This window comes from Amblyomma mixtum, chromosome 7 (genome assembly GCF_055824585.1).
Source record: "Amblyomma mixtum isolate Tamu chromosome 7, ASM5582458v1, whole genome shotgun sequence".
Lineage (NCBI taxonomy): Eukaryota > Metazoa > Arthropoda > Arachnida > Ixodida > Ixodidae > Amblyomma > Amblyomma mixtum.
In genome coordinates, this window is record NC_143018.1 from 28,598,678 (window position 1) to 28,611,464 (window position 12,787).

Here is a 12,787-nt window from a genome sequence, read left to right on the forward strand (position 1 = left end):
AGTGGCCTGAAGATTACAGGGTGAATTTGGCGCATTAGGAAAGTTCACGCTGACATTTCCACGTACCTGTTAATAATGAGTGCCAGAGGAAAAGAAGTCTTTCGAAGCGCTGCGGTTTCAGCCGTGAATAGCAAACGTGACTAAGTGTAAAAGTTTTTGTGGGCCGCTTCCCATATCGCTACAAGAGGAGGCGTTAGCGTTATCTTCGGTGGACACCAAAGGTAAAGTGGCAAGGCTATCTAATCACAGCTATGATTGAGCACTAGGCTGCGTCGAGAGCTTCTCAGTTTCACGGCGTTAGTGCAATGCAGTGAAATATGGCACGGAAGAACAAGTCCGTGAGAAGCAATGAGAAATATGAACGCGAAGCAGATGGTGTGGTGAGAGAGTGAGGACATGTTTTGTGCACTTCACACTTGCTGCCCTGGACGAGAAGGGAGTATGGGGAAGAGGAGAAGGGATGACAGAAAGCATGAATGACCTGTCCGCTTTAGTGTTATCGTCTCGCTGTCTTTTAGACGAGGAACTGCATTGCTTAGATAGCCCACAGATGATTACGCCTCTACTTCTCCCTTTACAGACAGGGAACTTTGTAACACATTCATCAGTTGCAACTCGGGTGTCTCGCGTTGACGCTCTTTGTTCGAATGCATCCGTTTAGACCAGGTTCTCGTGTTTATTTGAAAGAAACGCGAATACTTAACCACTGTAGAAAGTACACAAGCCTATCTCACCGAGGTTAGGACACGAGCGAAGCAGTTTATATGATTTCGCCACGGCGACAGTCACTGCGATACGTATGTTGTACTTTTTCAGCATAAAGAAAAATTAATGATGAAAAAAGCAGAAAAAATGAGGTATCATGAACTAGCTTCCAAATAATCTTAACTCCTTGATTTTACTTAGGCACATAGTGTAATACCCACCTCAACAGGGTGGTTTTATGAAGTTTAATGTCCCAAAGTGACTCAGGCTATGGGGGACGCCGCAAAGGAGAGATCTGGATAATTTAGACCCGCTGGGGTTCTTTAAAGGGCACTGACATCGCAGAGTGCATGGGCCTCTAGCATTTTGCCTCCATCGAAACTCGGCCGCCGCGGCCGGGATCGAACCCGCGTCTTTCGGGTCAGCAGCGAAGTACTATAACCATTGAGTCACCGCGATGGCTTGCCGCCTCAGGACGAGGTTGCAAGATTAAGTGTAAGCTGATGCCACAGCATACATACTAATACCACTGAACAACTATGTAATTCGTTTCTATGTTGCGCATGACCTTCCGCACGTATGGTGTGTCCTTTTCCTTCAACCTATTTCGGCTGCCACAGAGATCCGACTGTCGCTCTTTAACCTCATACCTTAACCATGTACTTCACCTTTTAAAGTTCTCAAAAATTTGGTGTCGTTTTCAGAAAAAGACCTTGAATCAAAGCTCTAAAAGAAACCTTCTGGTAGGTGTTGAAACTTGCTTGCGTTGACAGCTCAAATACGTGCAAGATGTTTGTTAATAACATTATAGTAACAATCATACTAACCGTTTGTTACATACACAGCGCGTTTGTGGCGTAATTATGCACACTAGGATCCTAGATGAGCCGCTGAGAAAGCGCAAAGTTCTTGGTGTGAGGCCTTTCAGTGGAGAGCATGCTTAAAAACAGCCTTCCTAAGTACAAACAGTACTCGATTTATGGGCCCATGTCACAGCTAAGAAAAGCACTAGCGAACAAGTGAAGCCGAAGGTCCCGTCATCGCGTTCTTGCATACAAAGAAATGATCAGAAGAGCAATGGGAAACGCTCGCTTAGTGCAATAAGTGCTAGAGCATCGAGTGCTGATAACGAGAGAGAAGGTCGAAAGGAAGGCGCAGAATGTGCAATATGGAACTGCCTTTTGTAGAACAATGCGTCGGCTCACGCCGGTGACAGTCGTAAGTCCGACAGCGATACCAGGTCAGGCCGGTCGCTGTTCACTACTTGCATTGCACGTATGCAGCAACACCGACGGCCCCTTGTCGTCCATTGTTCGCAGTTCAATCCTGCCCTTACAAACAATGTCGAGAAATAGAAGGGGATGACAAAGCTCAGGAAAGCAGGATAGCCTCTGTGTTTGTAAGCTATATGCGCGACGTATCGTGACTGCGTTTCCCCGTCGGAGAAAGACGGGGACATAGAGAAGACAGGAAGGTTAAACCGGCCTGACATCCACTTGGTTTCCGAACATATGGAGAGAGAGATAAAGTGCAAGTCGTGTGAGTTTCAAGGTCAAGGTGTTAATGCCAATCGAGTACACGAAAACAAAACAATGTATCGATAGGTGTCTATACATGCCTGTAGACTTCAAATATTGAAACAGAAATGTATTGTGTAGAGGCTTTTGAACCCATTCAACGTTAAGCCAATGTCCCGTAAACTTGATCTTCCTTAAGTCGGTTCAGATCAGCCTGAAGGGTCTGTCGGTGAATGATACACTGGAAACAAACAAGTACTATAAGTGCTATAAGTACTGTGCTACTACTGCTAGTAAGTACTATAAGTACTAAGCTGTGTTATAAGCAACACGCTAGAGTTAATCCATAATAATGTGATGGGTAATTGCTTGATAGAAAGAACACTTGCGCTGGTTTTCATACCCTGCGAGAAATTTAACGTTTGGCTGAACATTATTTAACATGATAAAGACCAATGATTTACACTATTTTACAGACATAACATCATAACTACTCTTTTTGAGGAAAGAAGTCCGCTCGTTTATAAAACCCTACAGATGTGTTCCAATGAGGCGCCGCGCAGACCGATCACCTCACCCAAAATATGTATACTTGAGCATGATACCAGCGAGTGGAGCCTTTGGGGTTGAGAAATATTCGGTTTGATCCTATTTCTATCTCAGCAATAATTGTTATCCAGCCTTTAATTACTAACCCGTAAACTTTGAACTCGCACCAGGTCCCAGACTAAGAGCAGTGCGAAAGACAAGCAAGCACCATGTCCCCACTGTTGATTCCGCAGATCATCTTATATCTGCTGCCAAAGCATCTAATGCATCGCAATCTGAATTTTTCCACACAATATCTCAGCCCTCAAATCTTAAGTTTTTTCCCCCATTTCAAGTTGTCTGTTATTCAAAGGCTACCTTCGGCACACATCCCTAGTAAGTGGCCTTTTTTTACCTGGCTAATCACAACACAGGTTAAGGCCTAATACAATCATCCACTAGGGTCCTTCTGTGGTAGCGCCCCAGTGAACACGGACAACTGACTTCAGATGGGGGTTTACGAGAGCCTTTGATGTGTTCCACGACAGCTGCAAAACTTGTCACTTTCTCGACTCCCTCGGCGTGCACATATTACGCAAGAAGCATTCTTGTCCGAACGTAACATACCCGTCTTCCTTCGATAAGAGCGGCTTAGAGGATGTGTTTCAGTACTACTGAAGCACGCACTTTTAATAGGCTTGCAAATGTACCTTCAGTTACTCTGCTCACTTAAAAATACGACCTTTTGGGACCTGTAGTTGCAGTGGCTTTATATGGCCGATGTATATTATGCATTTATGTGTATGTAACTTCAGTAGGTATTTTGTGAAGGAAAAATTCTTAACAAACACCGTGTCACGGTTACCTGGGTGGTCAGAGCCTTGTCAAGCTGTGCAGCTTTTTTTCTACCGTCCCCTTTTTTCAACACGTATCCCGTCTTTGGGTGAAAAATAAAATGTGTTGCTTGATTGCACGCCACAATTTCATAATTAGGTGTCCATATCCCTGTTCTCATTGTCCAAACAACATTTCATTGCGCTGTTGCTTCTCCAGTGATATTGTCTACTTGTTTATTGTTTCATTTCCGTACCATAGCATTTCGTGAAGGTGCACCCATTTATATATTTATCTATATATCACTTTATTTATTTTTACTGCAGGCCTGGACGCTGGGCCGTGCAGGTGGAGAAATACAATGACACGGCAATGACAGCGAAATAAATAATCAGTAAAATAAGTAAATAAACAATTCGGAATGGTATACAGCCCGAACAGTCTCCAGCTGTCTTAACAAATCACCATCAAGAGAGCATAGAGTCAGTTTTGGTTAGAACCGCAGAAAATAAGAGTTACAATGAACAACGAACAGGACAAAAAACTAAAGAAGAAGACCTTAGACAATTCTATATTAGTAACAAACAACACGCAACCGCAAATCTTTTAGTCCACGACTCTACGCAACTGTCGACCCCCCCCCCCCCCCCTTCCTTTTTTCACCCTCACCTGGAGTAGCATGATAGGCTAACAACCAGGCAGACCTGTCCTGTAATAATTAAAGTCTCTCTCTCTCTCTCTCACCTACGCACGAAACTCCTACAACACCGTACGGCGAGGATATCATCCATACAGTGGAGAGTAACCGAAGTAACGTAAGCAACTGTTGAAGTAACAAGAAGAGAAGGATTAGAAGGCTCCTTTGCGTAATAACAAAGGGCCCATCATTCATCGTCCTTGAAGCGAGGGGTCATATATGATGAAGTAGACACCTTCAATAAAGGATTCTCGATTTTCTTTAGTACAAAAGTAAGCAAAACCGAAGTAATGATCGTTGGACTTTCAAACGACGAGTTACTGTTGTTGCATCGGCCACGTATAGTTTAATTAAAGCTGCCACGTCGGACGCTTTAAGCGTGATCCTTGTGCCCCGACGTAAACATGGTATTTGTAGATTTGTAGACAAGTGGTCACTATAGAGACGCTGAGAGCATCAGGAACGGTTAGAAGAGATTCTATCTCCGTCGAAAGCACACGGATATGTGTGTTCCTCATATTTGCAAATCGTGCATGGCAGTTAGTTCACTACCACGTTTCGAAGGCTCGAACATTGTAAGTGGTTCCTTCAGCGTACTGATATCAACCTAAGACTTGAAAAACAAGGAAACTTACTTTGAACGTTTACTTTAATTCCTTCCGTTGGTTATGTGATGTAGCCAATCGTGCTTTGGTTTAAACGCACTACAACGCATAAAGTAATATGAAACGTATGTACGTCGTTTTTAACCAACATTTTAGCCACCATCCATCTCCCTACCCCTCAAACATACGAGTGATTCTTCCGCGCTCCCACAGCAGGGCATTATCCGAAGCGAGAGGTGAACCCAGCGCAGTTGGCACAGCTCGAGACCGCTACTCTCGAAAGAACAGCTTTCCTGGGCCGTCATCCGCTCTGCAGAATTGACGTAGTGACATCCGCGGGCAGATACGCGACGGTTCAGCTTACCTTGGGAGTATTAATTACCAGCGGCGGTTCTGGGCTTCCTGTCCATGGTAGTGGTGGGTGTTGGGCAGTTTCAGAGGACATGCTTAGTCGTTAGTAGTACTTGGCATCTATATCCAGCTGGCATGTGTGCTCTGGAGATCTTCAGCTGTAAATTGCTGCGGCTGTTTTGTCGTTAAAGGAAAACTTGAGGCAAAAAATAAGGGACTCAAAACCATCCCTACACCGGCAGATTACACTGTGAGTCACTGCAAAGCGTTCCCCTTACTTAAAACATGAATACGTTTGTGAGAAAATCGCGAAAGATGTTTCTGACTTGTTCCCTCATACATAAATTCGGCTAAAGGCGAAGAATACAGTTCGATTTTATTTCGTACAATCGTCTGGCTTTCCGCGCATAAGAGAAAACTTTTCCCAGTTCGCCGAAAGCAACACCGCTTAACCAGTTGAACATAAGACCACTATATGCTAAAATATCTATCGATAGATGGCGCCAGCTTTTGTGTGCACCTTTGTGCGCGTTGGTTATTTTGCGCCAGGTGTCATAGTCGGTAATTAGCCATTATGTTCAGCGCATTCAGCGTTACGTTCAGCGCATTTGCTGTTTAGGAGTTTTTTTGTACCCCACCAGTCAGGTTATCCCTTACTTTAGGGTCACTGATTTTCGAAAGACGTAAATAAATAAATTAATTCAGAGCACTGGAGGGGACTCCGCTGCGATGTTCCTCATAGCACGCCTGCGTCTTTGTAAAATGAACCCCTAACATTCTAGACAGTGATGGCACCATGCGTTATGATTACATACCTGCCATTTACAAACATTAGGCAGTTAATAGTGTTTGTCTTAAAGATATAGGTTCGGCAGTCTCGGCAGGGTAATACTGCCAAATTTCATGGCGTTCTCTCCTAAACATAGGCCTTAGCGGAGCCGGTTGTCTTCTCAATGTCGCATGCAGCCGCCTAAAGCTGCCGTTTCCCATCAGTCGATTGTCTCTCTGCCCAATACAATCCGCGTGGAGTTCCAGAGCTTGTAAACGCTCTCTTGAGATTCTGCAGTGCACTGCGTCAAATATGTCACCGGAACTCGGAAGCTGCCGGGGTAGACCCAACTCGTGCCTTCCTACACGCCGCTGCTGGAATTTGCGAAGACATAAAATGAAAAATAACTTCATGCCACGCGCACACGCTGAGTGCTTTACGAGGACAAAAGACACATGGAAGACTTTGCTTGCCTCATAACATGCAGAACGAGACTGCAACAAACAAAAGCCCCGCAGCTTCCCCGCGTTGTTGGCTGCCGCCGCGTATGAGCCAACAGCAAGTTTTTTTGACGGCTTCCTGTTCTGCGACTGTGGGAGAGACAACGGAGAGAGTTGGGGGAGAAAGTGTCTGGCACACTATAAATCCCAGCTCTTGCATGCCTGGGAATCAAGTCGCTCGAGCTCGCTTGTGACAACTACTAACCAGAAACAGTAATACTAACAAGTACTGAAGTATTCATCAGTCCGTGTGTTCCTAGACGGATAGTAACAATGATTGCGAACGTAAGTAGAATGTTTTATTTTCCGGAAATTCTGAGCATTGGGCTCGAAATTCAGTTGCATTAGCCAATTATTGCAGCATCACTGCAAAATCAAGTCATGTAATCTAATCCGCATAAATATAAAGGTATGGTTAGACCCTATACTGGCGTTCTCGGAAAATGCCAACGTCATCAAGCAGAGAGTTAGCGTGACGATGATTATCATGAGGATGTTGTATTGACAGCAGCGGTTAGAAGCACCAAAATTGAAGCTGCATATTGTACACGCGGCTATGACCTGTGAATCCCAAAAAATGCTGCAACGTCACACCTGATAATCTGCCGAAGGCGTGAGACGTGATTGCTATTAATATTTCTCTCTCATTTCAGATTGTCGTTGCTTGCATCTTCTCCTGCGTCTTCGCAGAAGAAGTGTACAGTAACCAGGGCTACCTGTACGGCCGCTTTCAGGGCCCGCTGGTAGCAGCGGCTGCTACACCTAGCGTCTCATCCGTGGAGCCCTTATATGTAAGGCGTTTTTTTTATCTAAACAGCCTTCTCTCCCAATGCTATTATGACCCGAAGTCATCATGTTCCAACAAGTCTAAGTATTTAATTGCTCACAGTGGCTATGAAACGGCGGAAAATTGCTATTGTGAAGAAAGCTCACCCACCGGGCCTGAAGCACTGTAATAACAAGTTGGTCTGTACTCGACGGCTTTCAGTTAATGTTGTTATATTGTACTGTTGCTTCAGTCGAATTCCTCTTAACAAGAGGTAGCATAATACTTTGAAAGTTGCCTGTTTCAAACCCTAGTTGATAGGAGGACCTCCACTTGCTCTAGGAAGCACATTATTTGCAGAGAATAAAGCAGGAGACCATAAAGTAGGCATTTTAAATCAGGAGCTCCACTGTTGCCAATAAAGCCAATTGCAACCAGTCAATGCGCGTGAGCTTGAAACGATCTGAAATCAAATAAGGCTTTTTGGTAGAAACATTGCGGAGGCGTCCATTAAAAGGTCGTTTTGGAGCAAGAATGTTCTCGAGAAATATTTTTCCCATTGACGGTGTTAGTGTCAGGGATGCTCAAGTCTATGTACATTTTTAACATAGTTGGTTTACTAGAGTACATTTGATTATTCTTCGCTAAGGAGAAGGTAACAAAACACCATTTGCAATGAAAAAAAAAAATCTGCAGCCGCCGCAGCCATACAGCTTCGGCTACGACAATGTGGACGAGTACGGCACCCAGTCCTACCACAAGGAGCAAGGCGACGCCAACAACGTGAAGACTGGATCGTACGGCTACCGGGACGCCAGCGGCATCTACAGGCGGGTCACCTACGTCGCCGACGCCAACGGTTTCCGGGCCACTGTCGACACCAATGAGCCGGGCACGGCCCCCGGTTACAGCGCCGACGCAACCTACAACGCCAAACCCATCCGCGTGGCCGCAGCAGCCAAGTCGGCTTCGGCTCCACTTCCTGTGTACGCTGTACCGCCGGCATACGCCGCTGCACACAACTTGTACGCAGCTCCACATAATGTGTACTCCCTGCGTGCTCCGTGGTCTTCATAAGCCGGAATCTCGTTCCGCTCCATGTACGTTGCAAAGATAACTTGTAAATAAATGCGTGTAACTGCGATCGTGCAGAATTCCCTGCCAACTTCTTGTACTAATATTTCGGCCTTTGACCGCCGTTCTTCAAAATACGATTTCTTTATGGGTAGGACTAATCGTATTTCAGCAGGAATGCGTTTATAGTTGTTTTTCGTTTGACAGGGATATAGAGATATTTGTGCGACAGATTTGGAATGCCATGTGACATACTAAGGCTTGGCGCGGTGTGCTAGCGCACTGACAGGCGCCTCGAGAAAACAAATTGCAATAAGCGGTAGTGACTGCTCACCTGTAGTTAGGTTTTGCCTGTAGATGGACTTTGAAGGCTCTTGCCTCTAAATGCGTGCAGAAATCAGCTCACGTTGGTGGCTATGCTTCTTGATGAAGGTTCTATCGAAAACTCTGTTCAAAATGGCGATAGTGGCCAGGATGACGTCCTTGGAAGACGTGGTTTGCACCCACCACGTAAGCTTGTCAGCGTACGTCCACAAGCAGCGAAGGGTTTGGCTGGCTGCCTGGCGGGGGCCAGCGATGTAGAAAGCACGTAGAAAGGCTAGGCCAAAGACGTAGTAGAAGGTAGGCCGGCTTGAAAATATAGTCGACATTCTATACCGGCGCTGGCTGATATACGAGCCTCGTTGGCTGACAGGAAAAATATACCCAGGCTTCGATCACGCCGGACGGTTGGGCTCTCCTCCTAGAGTGGGCTCCAGGAGAGTAACGGAAATGGTGCACTTTTTCAGGCTGAATATTTTTCCTCGAGGCTCTGGGCAGGCCCCTGGACTAAATAAAGTAGTTCAGTTCCATACGGTTAAGAACTTATAGCCGTCGCGGTGGCTCAGTGGTTATGGTGCTCGGCTGCTGACCCGAAAGACGCGGGCTGAAAGACGCGGGCATACACGCAACTGTGGACTGTGACAAACAATCTGGAATGCAGGCATTAGATACAAGGAAGTTTAGTTTGGGTACCTACAAATCCCGCGCCTCTAAGACTTTCATGGTTATATGCATGGTTTTTGACCCGAAAGACGCGGGTTCGTTCCCGGCCGCGGCGGTTGAATTTCTTTGGAGGAGAAATTCTAGAGGCCCGTGTACTGTGCGATGTCAGGGCACGTTAAAGAACCCCAGGTGGTCGAAATTTCTGAAGCCCTCCACTGCGGCGTCTCTCATGGCCTTAGTCGCTTTAGGACGTTAAACCCCATAAACCAAACCAAACCAAGAACTTATATCCATAGGTTCAAGAACTCAGAGCTGTCAAGGCACTTCTTTACAACTGCTGAAAGTGAATGTGCGAAATTTTATTTCGTTGATTCTTGAGTTTTTAGCAAAACGGTGGGCTCGATATTTTCGGTAAAGCTCTTTCGCTCGGGGCAATGCTTCCAATGAAAGATCATGTGGCGCGTGTCCTGAGCAGCCAGTTGGTAGATAAGTTGGCACAAGTAAGGCACCGCTCTTTCCCCGAGTAGAACTTCACGTTTAACCCACACTTGCGCACCTGGAATACAAAAAGGAGGAAATGCCACGGCATATGATATCAAAACCAAGAGGACATTAACTTTTGTAAAGGATTACCTCGTTACATTTCAGTCTTGTAGGTCAGAACTTGGCCCCTTCTTTCTGTCAAAAGCTTATTTCCATTGCATTAGCGATAAGGAAACGAAACTTGATTTCATCTGCTGTGTTCTATTTTCTTTTATTTGTGACTGTGCTGAGCGTGTAGTCAAAGCTCATATTCGTGCGTAGCTGTTCTTAAACTGGGAAGCATTCAAAGCTGCAAGAGTTTTTTGCCGTAGGTTAATCGTGAGAGTGCTCTAACTTATCATTGCGCTTTAATTTGAGTCGTTGCTTTCTGAGGATCGTTTTTTTGGGTGATCGGGTATCACAACGATGACTTTCGAGGCTGTTGGGCCATTCTAAGTAAGGTGGATTCAGTGTGATTTCAGTTCGAATTATTCACTAGACAATGTAAAATCTGAATATAATTTTCACACTTATTATGCTCTCAAAAAGCGTGCAAGTCTTACCAGTCCAGTACAGAGCTGGCAAAAATGGGCAAGTTTGTAAGGATTTGATGTTAAACCCAGAATCGACTGCGACAACACATAAGAGACAGTGATGCGCCATGCTGTAACCAAATTTCTCTGCATCGCGCCCAAAATATCCTAATTAGGACTCTTTTTCCCTGTAGTAGCATGACAACTCCTTAAATTCAAAAAATTTCAGTATGCTTCGATTCTTAAGATTCCCTGCAACTCCGTAAAATTTCCCTTTTTGCTACGTTTTACCCCTCTCATTACCTGAAAAGGGTAAAATTCGCCGAATGAATTATCGCTTACAAAGAAATCACAGAACAGCGATGTGCTTGATGTTGACGTTTTTCTCTGTCAGCCCTGCCGTCCTTCTTGTCTTGATATACTGTACGCCTCAAGGCGGATTGCTTGGAATGTGTACTTCGGGGGAAGTTGTTTGAGAAGTTTTTGCTCCATTATACTTTGGAGCATGTCCCGTTCATCCGCCTGCGTTTGTCTTCGTGCGTTGCACTAAATATCACTGCAATGTTTTGTCGTTTCTGTGTGCTTCAACTAGTTTGGGTCATTACACAATGATGAAAGTACTCAGAATGCAAGGTTGTAAAGTTTGCTTGCTTGTATTGAAAAATATCTCTAGGAACATTTAAAGCATACATGTTCAGGAGAAGAAAAGAAAGGTTCTCTAAACAAGAGGTAGCATAATACTTTGAAAGTTGCCTGTTTCAAACCCTAGTTGATAGGAGGACCTCCACTTGCTCTAGGAAGCACATTATTTGCAGAGAATAAAGCAGGAGACCATAAAGTAGGCATTTTAAATCAGGAGCTCCACTGTTGCCAATAAAGCCAATTGCAACCAGTCAATGCGCGTGAGCTTGAAACGATCTGAAATCAAATAAGGCTTTTTGGTAGAAACATTGCGGAGGCGTCCATTAAAAGGTCGTTTTGAAGCAAGAATGTTCTCGAGAAATATTTTTCCCATTGACGGTGTTAGTGTCAGGGATGCTCAAGTCTATGTACATTTTTAACATAGTTGGTTTACTAGAGTACATTTGATTATTCTTCGCTAAGGAGAAGGTAACAAAACACCATTTGCAATGAAAAAAAACATCTGTGCAGTTGGTAACAAAACCAATTAATTCGTCACCAACTTTTGAACCAATATGTATAAATGCATAAATAAAAATATATATGGTCGGGAATGCACACATTTGCGAGAGCTCACACCCCTGATGGATGTTAATTAGCTTACCCAGGGATGCTGATTGAATCACGGCACAGGACTGATAGTCTGCGTACAGAATTCGAATGACTTCCTCTTTTAATTGCTCATCTGCAAGAAAAGGCAAGAAGCACAAGAGGACTTTTTATTTGCGCTGTTATGTTAATACCATCAGAACAACCTTTTTAGGCAGTTCTTCGTCTTGTCGCCGTAAATACACTTACCGATGGCATGCTTAACCACAATTTCATTCTCGTGCTTGTAAGCTTGGTCAGTTCTTTTTATATATACTTGCTTCGCTCCTGTCTGCCTGAAAGTAGAATGGTCATTGCCTCACATAGGGAAGTGTTCGATTTCACTGTTAAAATATCAGGAGTAAAAAAAAAAAGAGGGCAGTTCATCAATTACATTCAATAGCGTTACCCTTGTCAACGTCGCAGTGCATTGAGTGTAATGCTGATAGGTTGAAATGATAATGCTGCTTTCGTGGGAGAGGAGTAAAACTGCCTAAATTATTTATTGTATTCTCCAAGCCCATCACTTAACTATAAACCAAATATTTCATGATTGCAAGTCGTAGTAGTCCCGAAAAAGAAATAATTGCCGCAATCTAGGCAAAATAGTACATCTACTTCTCGGTATTTAACACTATCGCTAAGGCCAAACACGAGCGACACCCCTGAGAGATGACATGGGCTCTCTGGAATTCTATACAGAACAACAAATGCAGTGATTTAAAGCTTTATTTTGCATAAAGGCATGAGCCAGCCCTTCCTTATAAATGGAGAATGCGTATGAACCGAACAGACAACTATGTTAATAAAAACCAATGACGGGAACCGTTCTCCACAAGGTAAACGACATGCTGGCACCTAAATGAGCAGAGGACAGCGGTTCCTTCGGCAGTTTTGATAACGTCACAAATGACACCCTCGCTCTGCAGAAGGGCGAAAAGTCATACAGATTTTTCTTTTTTACCAGGAAAAGCTCTGTCGGATGGCAAATGTAGGTTTGGAGCAGTCGTATGACAGTGGTTGCAACCCGTTGTGTAGTTCAGCCAGTTAAAATCGTCTTTTTTTTTTTTTTTTTTGGGGGGGGGGGGGGGGTCTTTGTCGTCATCGTAGAGTTATAAAAGAAGCTGAACAAA

The 12,787-nt window shown here is 44.4% G+C and overlaps 1 protein-coding gene across 1 annotated transcript; it reads left to right on the forward strand.

Moving 5' to 3' along the window:
* The first annotated feature begins 6,779 nt into the window (after positions 1-6,779).
* On the forward strand, positions 6,780-8,349 carry LOC149335465 (uncharacterized). Its single transcript, XM_089553928.1, has 3 exons — positions 6,780-6,791; positions 7,160-7,297; positions 7,969-8,349. The coding sequence occupies exons 1-3, from the start codon at positions 6,780-6,782 to the stop codon at positions 8,347-8,349; spliced, it is 531 nt and encodes a 176-aa protein (XP_089410054.1).
* Positions 8,350-12,787: the final 4,438 nt, after the last annotated feature.